The sequence below is a fragment of the Eschscholzia californica genome, unplaced genomic scaffold (genome assembly GCF_041429995.1).
Source record: "Eschscholzia californica isolate CP2 unplaced genomic scaffold, dmEscCali1.0.p SCAF_1, whole genome shotgun sequence".
NCBI classification, from domain to species: domain Eukaryota; kingdom Viridiplantae; phylum Streptophyta; class Magnoliopsida; order Ranunculales; family Papaveraceae; genus Eschscholzia; species Eschscholzia californica.
In genome coordinates, this window is record NW_028238198.1 from 38,308,431 (window position 1) to 38,320,257 (window position 11,827).

The 11,827-nt window shown below is 36.0% G+C and overlaps 1 protein-coding gene and 1 pseudogene across 2 annotated transcripts; both read left to right on the forward strand.

The window, feature by feature from the left end:
• The first annotated feature begins 432 nt into the window (after positions 1-432).
• Positions 433-4,116, forward strand: ADSS (adenylosuccinate synthase). The gene is made up of 5 exons (XM_086653145.1): positions 433-753; positions 1,119-1,459; positions 2,261-2,953; positions 3,056-3,367; positions 3,656-4,116. The coding sequence occupies exons 2-5, from the start codon at positions 1,136-1,138 to the stop codon at positions 3,824-3,826; spliced, it is 1,500 nt and encodes a 499-aa protein (XP_086509271.1). The 5' UTR covers positions 433-753; positions 1,119-1,135; the 3' UTR covers positions 3,827-4,116.
• A 3,835-nt stretch (positions 4,117-7,951) lies between these two features.
• On the forward strand, positions 7,952-8,381 carry LOC147566640 (small polypeptide DEVIL 4 pseudogene; annotated as a pseudogene). Its single transcript, XR_015230525.1, has one exon. The product of XR_015230525.1 is annotated as a small polypeptide DEVIL 4 pseudogene (transcript).
• Positions 8,382-11,827: the final 3,446 nt, after the last annotated feature.

Here is an 11,827-nt window from a genome sequence, read left to right on the forward strand (position 1 = left end):
CGACCTTCAAATAAAAAAACTAATTTTCTCTCTCCTCTCTCTCTAGAATTTTCTTTTTTAATTTCCTCACCTCTCTCTCTCTCTCTAAAACTCCGGCGAAGGGAACCCCCCTTCGCCGGAGTTTTAGAGAGAGAGAGAGGTGAGAAAATAAAAAAAAAAATTCTAGAGAGAAAGAGGAGAGAGAAAATTAGATTTTTTTTTTTTATTTGAAGATTGTAGGCCGGAAATTTGGCCGGCCGGCGATCCTGCCAGAGAAGATGATGATGGGGCGAGGTGAGATGATGTGGCAGAGAGATAAAATGAGATAGAGGAGAGCGAGTAACGGTGTTATAACGGAAGGGGGCCATATGAGTATTTTTTGTAAAGTAGGGGGCCAGGCGGGAAGCTGGTCACAAAATTGGGGGCCATTAGGGAAATAACCCTTTCTACGACGCCTTTAGACGCCTAGGCGAGAGCCCCTTATGTCGCTTAGGGGAATCGAGAAGCGGTCCAACTCGAGGAGGGTGTCTACAGAGAAAAAATTGTAATTGTTTTGGCCCGAACTGTCAAAGCCCACTAGACTTAATTCGGTTTCTCTCTCTTCCCTTAGCCCTAAATCGATCAAAACATCATCTCTTTCTTCTTTTCTGAACTTGTTTCCCTTCACTGTTTCTGCTTCTTCTTCATATTTCGTTCTTATTTCTGAAGAAGCAGACTGACTGTTTTGCTTCAAACACCTGGCCACCGAGACCTAGCTTCCGCCGGCGCTTCGAGGTATACCTTTTTTCTGTCATCTTCTTCCCCTTCTATCTTTTCTTTCATAAGACTTAACTCGAAGTCTCTCACACCCATTATCTGACTTGTCTTTTTCTTTCTTTGTGCCCTAACTCGTTGATCGATTCCGATTATCCCAAAATTGAAGAAATATTATGACTTGATTGATGACTTTGTAGTTTGCTTTAAACTAAGCTTGAGTAAATTCCTAATTATGATTAGTTAGAACCATTTGGACACTTGCTTACTACTAGCAATTTTTACTGAATGAGCTTCCTTTTTTGCATTTATGGTGTTGAGAAATGGGTTGTAATTAAAATTTGAGTATAAGGAAGTCAATTTGATTTAGCTTCATTATTTCACAGAAAAAGGGTTACCAGCTATGAATCTATCGTCTCTCAGACTCGAGCCCAACCCCATTTTAGTTCCTAACAGGAGTTACAATGGAAGAACGTTTGGACGTGAGAGGCCTCTTCTTCATCTTCCATACGATTCTAGATCCTCCCACACAGTAGTAGGAGTCTCTGCTAATGCTGCCTCTCTCTCTTCTTCGCTTAATGTGGCTGAACAGACTGTAGATAAGCTTGACCGAGTTGGTTCGTTGAGTCAGGTTGCTGGTGTATTGGGTTGCCAGTGGGGTGATGAAGGAAAGGGGAAATTGGTCGATATATTGGCTAAGCATTTCGACGTTGTTGCTCGTTGTCAGGTATAAACTACAGAATCTCCAAAAAATTTCAAGGTTGAACATTTCAGTTGATTGTGTTGCTTACCATGAAAGAGATATAGTTAGCACTATTGTACATGGTTACTAGTTCTCAAGTTTTAATTGTCAATCCAAATATATATCAGCCTACCCAGGTCAACAATGATACATGCTATTTGTCCGCTTCATTATCCATATTCTTTTATGTTTACCCTTACCTAATACCCATAGACCACCCTCAATGAGCCCTTTCTCATTTCATTTATCCTTGTAATCTAAGCTTCAAACTTCTCTATCATATTTGTATGGCATCAAATCGATGGTTGACTATTTTCTTGTATATGACTATGAAATGTTATAAGATGTTAGACAACATTATAATTGCGAAATTATTTATTCGAGAAGGTGAAACAAAAGTTAGTTTTACATGCCTTCATATGGAATCAAAATGTTTCATAGCATTTTCAAAATTTTACTATCATACTGAAATAGTACTAATATAAAATAATATCTTGATTCTTGATAATTTTGGCCATATGAGGGAAATGTTTACTCATGTTGGTCCAATTACAGTAGCTTTTTGTCAAGTGGACATCTTAGATAATTATTGTAGATGTAAAATTTGATATTAGTATAGCATTTTTATAATAGACCAAGCCCAGCCCCCTTGTCATCATTTATTATTTACTTCAATGGTAATACTAATATATTAGCAAATGAGAGATAGGTTTTCATGATATGCTTTTATTATCAATTTAATACATCATTACTGTACACTGATGCCCTTTTTATCTTGTATCAAAGGGTGGAGCAAATGCTGGGCACACCATCTACAATTCCGAGGGAAAGAAGTTTGCTCTTCACCTTGTTCCTTCAGGAATCCTTAATGAAGAAACCCTTTGCATAATTGGTAATGGGGTTGTGGTGCATCTCCCAGGAATGTTTGGAGAAATAGATAATCTTGAGGCAAATGGTGTATCTTGTAAGGGAAGGATATTGGTATCTGATCGTGCTCACTTGTTGTTTGATTTCCATCAAGAGGTAGATGGGCTTAGAGAAGCTGAGCTTGCCAAGTCATTTATTGGGACAACAAAGAGAGGAATAGGACCTTGTTACTCGAGCAAGGTGATTCGTAACGGCATTAGAGTAAGCGACTTGAGGCACATGGATACTTTCCCTGACAAGCTTGATGTTTTATTATCCGATGCAGCTTCACGTTTCAAAGGGTTTAACTATAGCAATGACATGCTTAGAGAGGAGGTTGAGCGATACAAGAGATTCGCCGACAGATTGGGACCTTTCATTGCTGATACTGTTCATGTTGTGAATGAATCTATTGAACAGAAAAAGAAGATACTGGTTGAAGGTGGTCAAGCAACCATGTTAGATATCGATTTCGGGACATATCCATTTGTAACTTCTTCTAGTCCATCTGCCGGTGGAATCTGCACCGGGCTTGGTATTGCTCCGAGAGTCTTGGGCGACCTAATTGGAGTGGTAAATTGATTTTCTTGTGCTTGCTCCATTAAACAGGGAAAGCTCAATGATACAGTTGGAAACACATTTTCTTGCTTTTGAACATGCCATCTTCTTTTGCAGGTCAAAGCATACACTACAAGAGTTGGGTCTGGTCCTTTTCCAACGGAGATGTTAGGGGAAGATGGGGACCAACTTAGAACTGCTGGTCAAGAATTTGGCACCACTACTGGTCGGCCGAGAAGATGTGGTTGGCTTGATATTGTAGCATTGAAGTATTGCTGTCAAATTAATGGTTTCTCTTCTCTCAATCTTACCAAGCTCGATGTGTTATCGGGTCTTCATGAAATTCAGCTGGGAGTTTCCTACAAAGACATCGATGGCTCATCAATTAAATCTTTCCCTGGCGATCTTACCGTGCTTGAGCAACTAAAGGTCATTTTGGTTTTTCTACTTTAAGTATCGTTCTCTTTATTCGAGTATGAGAGAACTCATAATTTGAATCTTACTTTGATATGCTCTAATACCGTAGACATAGATCGCCTCAGTTGATGCTTTAAACCTCCTTGTCGAGTGTCATAAGACTTTTTCCTCTAATTTAATCCTTTCTGTGGTATATAAAGATCCCTAAACTTGGGTTTTATAATATGGTGCATTTTTGTTATTATTGAGGAAAATCATTAACCATAGTAATGCTACGTTATTTGTTTGTCATATTTTCAGGTCGAATATGAAGTTTTACCTGGATGGCAGACTGATATTTCTTCTATCAGAAACTACGGAGAACTTCCAGAAGCTGCAAAAAGATACGTAGAAAGGATAGAAGAACTTGTCGGTGTTCCTATTAACTACATCGGAGTAGGACCTGGTCGTGATGCCCTTATATTCAAGTGATTTCATGATTTTTCAGTTTAGAACTTACACATTGGACAATTTCAATTGAGTTTCCCCTCCAAATGGTGCCGTGGGCTTTTCTTTGAGAAGAAAGTACGACACTCGTAAGTTCGATTCTGTTTAATAAAATGGTTGTTTGAGTTGAATTATGGTTAGGTATTTTAAAGAGTGTTCGATAATGAGTCGAAAGCGTGCAGCTATCGAATGTTGTATTGTTTGTAATACTGATGATCTTTTTCTTAGACATCAATGGGTTATAATGTCTCAAAATTTTAAGCATTGTTTTATCACTTTTTGATCTTTTAAGCATTGTTTTCTTAGACATCAATGGGTTATAGTCTCTCAAATTTTCATACCCAAGGGTTTCTAAAATGATCTTGGTTGATTTGTACTATTGCCGACGGCTTTCTCTAATGCCTTAGACAACACTGTCATTTTCGGACGACAGTTATAGGCAAAAGAGGAGAATTTCATGCTATAGGCTATTTGAGGGCAACGAGTTGATATTATAAAACTGTTTGTGCTCGTTGGGAACGGGTTACACCCTCATAGACTATTAGGGCATAAACTTCATAACCCAAGAACTAACTCTACTTGCCTTCAACTTTTTAACTAGAAGTATCAAAGTGGGAAATTGATTACTCTCATAGTTAGGCCCTTGAATGTAGAATTTTAGCTTCATTAATGGGTAGTTATACTTAACAACGTCTCCAGCTAAAACTCATTTTTGTTACTCTTAACAATAACCACTTATCAACAAGTGCATGCACATATGTCAACATTAACAAGCTTTCAGACATGATCCTTTATCGAATCGAAATTTGATTTTATCTTAATTAAGGAGCAAAATCTTTGAGTTCATTGTATTATCCTCAATTATAGTTTCAAGAAAGATCCAGTCATATCAAAAAACCTAGCTAATTACGAACATTAGTTAATCTACTTATCAAATGCATTATTTTCTATCTAAAGAAGCTACAATTCTTGCATGATTCACTTACCACAATCTTAGTTTTGGAGTAAAAAATATTAATCAACTCTTAATCATACTTTTATGAGTTATTGTTAAACCTTGCCAGCTAAAATTGTCGGGAATTGGCGAGTTCACATGGATTTAATTACTATACAAAATGATTTGTGACTTAAGTCTTGTTTTTATAGATTAGTGTGAAGTAATTATTCATTATATTATCCATAATAAACATGTAATAGACAAGATCACTCTTAATCCTTTCAAAATCTGATTCTCACCTAAGAAATAATCTTTTAACTCTCATGTAAAATATTTTTAATACATGAATCAATCCAAACTTCTGCCATTCAAGCCATGAGAAATAAGTTAAAAAAAAAAGCCATGAGAAATACCAATCCAGCCAGACAAGTACATTCTGGAGAGCTCATAAATAACAAGGTGATTACTTAGGGGCATACAATTTTGGTTTGGGGTACACTTTGATCTTTGGGTTGAAGTCGTTGTGGCCTGTGGTGGTGGTAATCGTCGGAAGTGGAGGTGGTGGTAAAAAGCGCAGACGAAGATTAGGAGTAAAAAGCAAACATGTCAATTGAATTAAAGTCTGTGTCCCCTAGCCAAAACTGTATTTCCTAAGCTTGTCGTAGTAACAAAGTTACCAACTATAAAGGAATGAGAAGTACTTTAAAATGAAGTTAGGACTTAGGAGTAGTATAAGAGGGTTTATAGGAGACCCCAAATTATGACATTGGCACACCCAGGGGCAATACTATGTCGAGGACCAGGCTGGGCAGTAGCCCGACCTATTAAAGTGCTATTGCATAATTATAACACGAGAACTTTATATTAATGATTAATAAAATTATGTGACTTTTTTCTTCTTTAAAATATTGAATGATTAATAAAGATCTATCGATATTTTGGTACTCTAATGTTACGTTTATTTGTAAATTGTCTTGTATCTTGTAAGACCATATGTATTTTATGTAGAAGCTTATTTTATGAAGTCTTTAGGCTTGCCCTCCTTGATATGAAATCCTGGTTCCGCCCCTGGGCACACCCCCTTCTTTGCACTCCTTGTGGGTCTTGGACTGAGCCGTCTGAGACACATAGATAGGACTATCAGAGGGTACTCGGACTGGCACGAGTCAACACGAATTAAGTTCAGTCAAGTACCGTCCCAAGTCCGAACTGCCTTGTTCCCGAGGTGCTAATAGAGAAGGCAGGTCTATGGCAATTTAAGGGGGCCCTTATAGAATTTATTGGGTAGCAAAGACAAGATCACGTGCATATGTGACCATCCCGTACTCTCATGTACAGAGAGAGACCAGGTTATTTTTCTAATCCATTAGGTACAAAAACCAGCATGGGGAAACTCTTCAAACCATAACTCACCCATTGTCAGCACAATAATTCTGTTTGATTCTCTCATATACAAGATCAACTCCCCTTGTGGTGTTTTTTGTGTTTTGAAATAATTTTTTGTTCGAGTCGGTTGAAATATAAATACGTGCCATTGTTTTTTAGGCTTGGACCTTTTTTGAGCATATGGAGCCGAAGCGCTGAAATATCTATAGATATAACTTGGCAAAAGAAATTATATTTTGGACAATCTTGGCTATTTTCATGTATTATTGTGATGCTAAAAGATAGAAGGATGAATTCGTTTGTTATGTCTTGAATGAAGTGGGAGTAGAGTTGGTGTCTTCCAAAAGTATAGAATCTTGACTTACTTTGTAATACGACGACTCACTTTTACTAAAAGACAATTTAAAAAAATAAAATTGAATACAATCTGGCGGGTTAGAGTCAGAATGTCGCGAAGGAAGTCCAGATCTTATGTACATCTAGCATTTCGTTATTGTGAAGACAAAAGTGAGGTTGCTTAATTGGTTTTGTGGGATGAAAAGGAGGTCACTTAGGTCTTACTGCTTTTCTTGATCAATTATGTGCTCAGGCAAGAATGCCATTATTTGGGTGTTTCCTATTACTTATTAGAAAGGGATCTTGGTCGTTGAGCTCTCACTCTATATAATCATAAAGATCAAACTATTTTGCCTATAGTAAACATCATCAAAACATTTTATCGACACTGTTGGGGGACAAGACCCTCCAATTTAGTAAAAGATTAATTAGGAGGTCCCCTAATTACGACACTAGCTCTGGTTTCTTGTTAATTAATTGATAATATTATAACATAAAAACAATATTTTAAGTTTATGGTCGATTAGTTCGATTAATTTTATTTATTAGCCTTTAGGTAGAGCCGAATTACTACTAATCTATTGAGTTTCATGTTAAACAGTTATTAATTAATAATGTCTATGACTTCCAAGCATTAGGTATACCTAAAGAAAAAAAGATAATGTTTAGTCATAGATAAATAGCATTAATCAATCATCAATCATTTTTTGAAAGATAGTCCAACACTTGATTAGAGAAGTTGATTAGGGTTTCATAATTATTTGTGCATGAACTAATTTGATATGTTTGTTTTAGCTTAGCCTTTAGGTATGATGAGTCATTTTTTAGATGCATGATTAAGTAGATCAAACAAAAAAGAGTTTAAAAGTGTAGTTATTAATTAGTCTGGCCCATTGAATAATACTAGAACAACTCTACTAAATGAACCGGTTTTCGAGGCAGACTAGGGGCTTAACCAATCGGGTCTAGCTACGTATGTTACGTTTTGAGTCGTGATGGACCTCCAAAGTCAGGCCACTAGAACTGCCTCTTAGAAATATGATTTTCTCCACTTTAATAATGCAATGGCCTCTAGTCTAGCTAGGTTATTTTGGTGTTTGATGTCTTCTGAAAAAGGGTGTGGGAGGGAGAAAAATGTTTGTTTTTTCTCTTGTATTTTCATTTCTATTTTTTTTTGTTTGGGTAAGATTCCAAAATGAGTGGGACCAACAAGTAATGTTGTCTGGTAAGTTTGGGAGGGGACAATGAACACCCTTCATGCTCTCTCTCTCTCTCTCTCTCTCTCTCTCTCTCTCTCTCTCTCTCTCTCTCTCTCTCTCTCTCTCTCTCTCTCTCTCTCTCTCTCTCTCTCTCTCTCTCTCTCTCTCCCTCTCTCTTGGTTGATGTAAACATGGACCACCCCCACTTATCTATAAGAAGGCTCTCATCCTTCCTCTTCGTCATTCATTCAACACATCACTTACCAACTTATTGTGAAAACAAAAAAGCATTTCAGAGAGCAAAAGAAGAAGTCTTTGGGTGGAGTATTTGTTTTCTCTACTACTATTTACTACTTTAGAAGAAGAAGAAGAAAAATGAAGATGATGAACAATTCAAAGAGAAAATTAACAAGAGGATTAGGAGGAGTACTTAGAGAGCAAAGAGGAAGGCTTTATATCATTAGAAGATGTGTAGTTATGCTTCTCTGCTGGCATGATTAATCATAATTTTTCAAGCTAATTATGCGGATTAACTAAGATGGAGATGAAAGTTCTTCCACTATTGTACATATCCGATGGAATTTTCTAACAAATTTTGTATTACCTCCATCTTAATTATTGTAGGTTCTAATATATTAGAAAAGTTTAATCAAATTTGGAATTTTGTTCCTTTTTTACTCAATTCTTTGTCAAATTTTATATTTTATGTTAATTGTAATTAGCTTGATGATTAGTATGCTTCAAGAATATGGTTAGTTTCTATAGTATTTGCTGGTGTGATTCTTTTGTCAGAAAGACAAGGCAGACTGCAACTGATTTTGGGACGAAAGTGATTATTAATTATAAATGAGTTAATTCCTATTTGGCTCCCTACTTTGTGACCAGCTTCCTTTATGGCTCCCTATTTTTTGTAAAGTCAAATATGACCCCCTATTTTGAAGTAAATGTCCTAATGGCCTTTCTATAATTATTTTTTCCAAATAAAATCAAAAAGAAAACTTCAATTCCACCTCATTTCCCTCTCCCCCACACATATCTCTCCACGTCACCTCTCTCTCTCTCCAATTCACCTCTCTTCCTCGACGAAGGTTGCCGGCAGGAAAATTTTTCGGCCAGCGACATTCGTCGGAGAAGAGAGGTGATTTGGAGAAGAGAGAGGTGAGTTGGAGAAAAGAGAGGTGAGTTGGAGAGAGAGAGAGGTGAGTTGGAGAGAGAGAGGTGACGTGGAGAGATGTGTGGGGGAGAGGGAAATGAGGTGGAATTGAAGTTTTCTTTTTGATTTTATTTTGAAAAAATAAATATAGAAAGGGCAGTTAGGACATTTACTTCAAAATAGGAGGTCATATTTGAATTTACAGAAAATATGGATCATAAAAGAAGCTGATCACAAAATAGGGAGCCAAATAGGAATTAACTCATTATAAATTTAGGAACCCATTGGAATCTATAGTGATACTCTTATTTAGTTTTAATTAATTAGAGTGTGTTTTTTTTTGTAAAAAGTAATTAAGAGTGTGTTCGTAGTCAATTCAAAGCTAATTGACGACAAATACAAAAGTCTTTTCTATGTTACACTAGGTATATAACCCGTGGGGAAAAGGCACACACACTTCTGTCAAAACACAAAGCAAAGATCAAATAAGAAATAAAACAATATAAATGTTCAAATGAAAATCAATTCATGCTCACCCAATCTAAGAAGATAGATATTAAAACGTAAGCGAAAACGAAACAACATAGTACCAAGATGAGAGAATGATTATGAGTTGACTAGTCTGTAAATCCTCTCATGAGACATTTTCATATTATATACTATCAAATTTCTTGTATTAAGTAACTTAAGTTGACTCTTCTATTTCGGGTTAAGAAAATTATGCTTTTGCAGTTCAAAATGAATTTCAGAAGCAAATTGTGTTTGTCATCAACTCATCATTTTACTCATGATGTGTAAATCGTCTAAATGACTGATTGAGTTGATTCTGAATCCGTTTGAATCAGACAATTCACATTCAAATTACTCAAATTCAAACAATGAGGACGATAAGAAACGCCATTTCCGCCCTCTTGCGACTCAAACGAAGAATCAGATTCATTAATTAGCTTAAGAAACTTAAGCTAAAAAATGAGTAGCTAAAATTTTCTTTGGGAAAGGATGATATTTCATTTGAGGTTGCCTTACCTGTTGGTAATTATTATGAGTTTAGCTACTGTTGATGTAACCATGAGGTGCCAAAACTATATGGCACCCTCCTCTATCTGGCTTCTCAACAGGGCCGGCCCTGACTTTTCAGTGGCCCGAAGCGAGGTCTGAAAATGTGGCCCTTTCTATCAAATTGTAAAATGTATTACATGAAAATCGTAAGTACTCCAAAATATTTTCATCATATTTATAAACAAAATAGCTTTTTGATGATTACAATCACTGAAATTTTGTTCTTCTGAAATTTTTCGATGCAAAGTCACTAATAATCGTCGAATAATCAAGATTGTCAGACATACCTTCTCATCAGATAATATAGCTAATCCGTTTAACCTTTCTTGCGACATAGTAGATCGAATATAAGACTTAATCAACTTCAACTTAGAAAAACTTTTTCGTGCAGAGGCAACGGTAACTGGTATAGTCAACATAATTCTATAAGAAACCCATGTGTTCGGGTAACAACCTTTCTTATCTTTTAAAAAATCTAGCACTTCAATTGGTCTTTTGACCTCATTTGGTAAAAGACGCTTCAACACTTTCAGTTCAGAAAATAAGTCTAGGGTCTATGTTATATGACTCATTATGCTTGAAAAAGGTTTCTAGGCGAACACATGAATCTCTCAAATCACCATCATCTTGGGAGTTTAAATTTTTTTTAACTCAAACAGAAAACCAAATATTTCTTTGTACTTCTGAAATTGTTTGAATCTGCTCTTAAATGAACAAAGAGCATAATCTAATATGTATATGAAATAATTAACTCTAAATGGTTCTGCAGATGACATTGATGGATCTTCACACACATTCTCGTCAAACTGTTTCTTTTTTCGAATAATACGTTTTTTTCCTAAATGTTGCTTGAACTCCCATCTTAATGGCAATCTCTTTAGCTTCAATCATGCCTTCTTCAAACCCCACTTCTCTATAATCTTCAAGATAACGAATGAGTCCGTTCAATTTCTCTAATGTAACATCAATATTTTTATCTTCCGTTTGAAGTGTTTGGCTAATTGAGTTTACCGAAAACTATATATTTATATATGATAGGAAGGGGAGAGAAAAAGTAAATAAACAGTAGAAAATAAGATTTGTTCTATCTTAAATAAGGCAATAACTCAATGACTTTGAAGAATCCAAGAAAGGAAGGTGATTAGGTGACTAGGTGAGATGAGTAGAGACATTGGATCTCTCATCCCGTAGTGGAGAAGAAGAGGGTGTTCTCGGGTCCGATTTGGCACTTTGGCTTGAAGAAAGAAAAGGATATTGGGATTTTATGATTTGGATATTTAAATTTCAAAAAACATTTTTTTTTTCATGTCAAACAAACTGTTGGGCCCACTATTCATTTAAAGATCATCAAATTTGGTGGCCCTTTTTACTTAACATTTGTTAAACGGTGCCCTTACAATTTTTTTAACTAGTTGGACTTCTTGTATATTTCTTAAAGAAATTAATGTCTTTGGTGGCCCCTAAAAGTCGGTGGCCCGAAGCGACGCTTTGTTCGCTTGTGCCCAGGGCCACCCCTGCTTCTCAATAAAGGCCAACAAAAAGTTATTTTCACGTCTAAATTCCAGTTTTCTAAATTCATTCTAAAATATCAACAGACCACTTTTTGATCTAAGTCTCAATCGTTTGTTCTTCAACAAAAAAAATGTCTCAATCGTTTGTTCATTATTTCTCGATTATTTTTGTTGCAAAGTTGCCTCTTTAGCATTATCAAGGTCCAATGTCCCAACCTTTTCGCTTTTTAACCGTAAGACACTATTGTTTTCTTCGACCTAATCTTCCGGGATTTTTTGACGGCTACACAAACCCACATATTTTCTTCAACTCTCGATTTCTTCAAACAAATTAGGTGCGCAAGTAAGTGTAACCCTCTTATCGGTCGTAAAGAATTCACTTAGGTCAGGAAATTCAACTCTAAA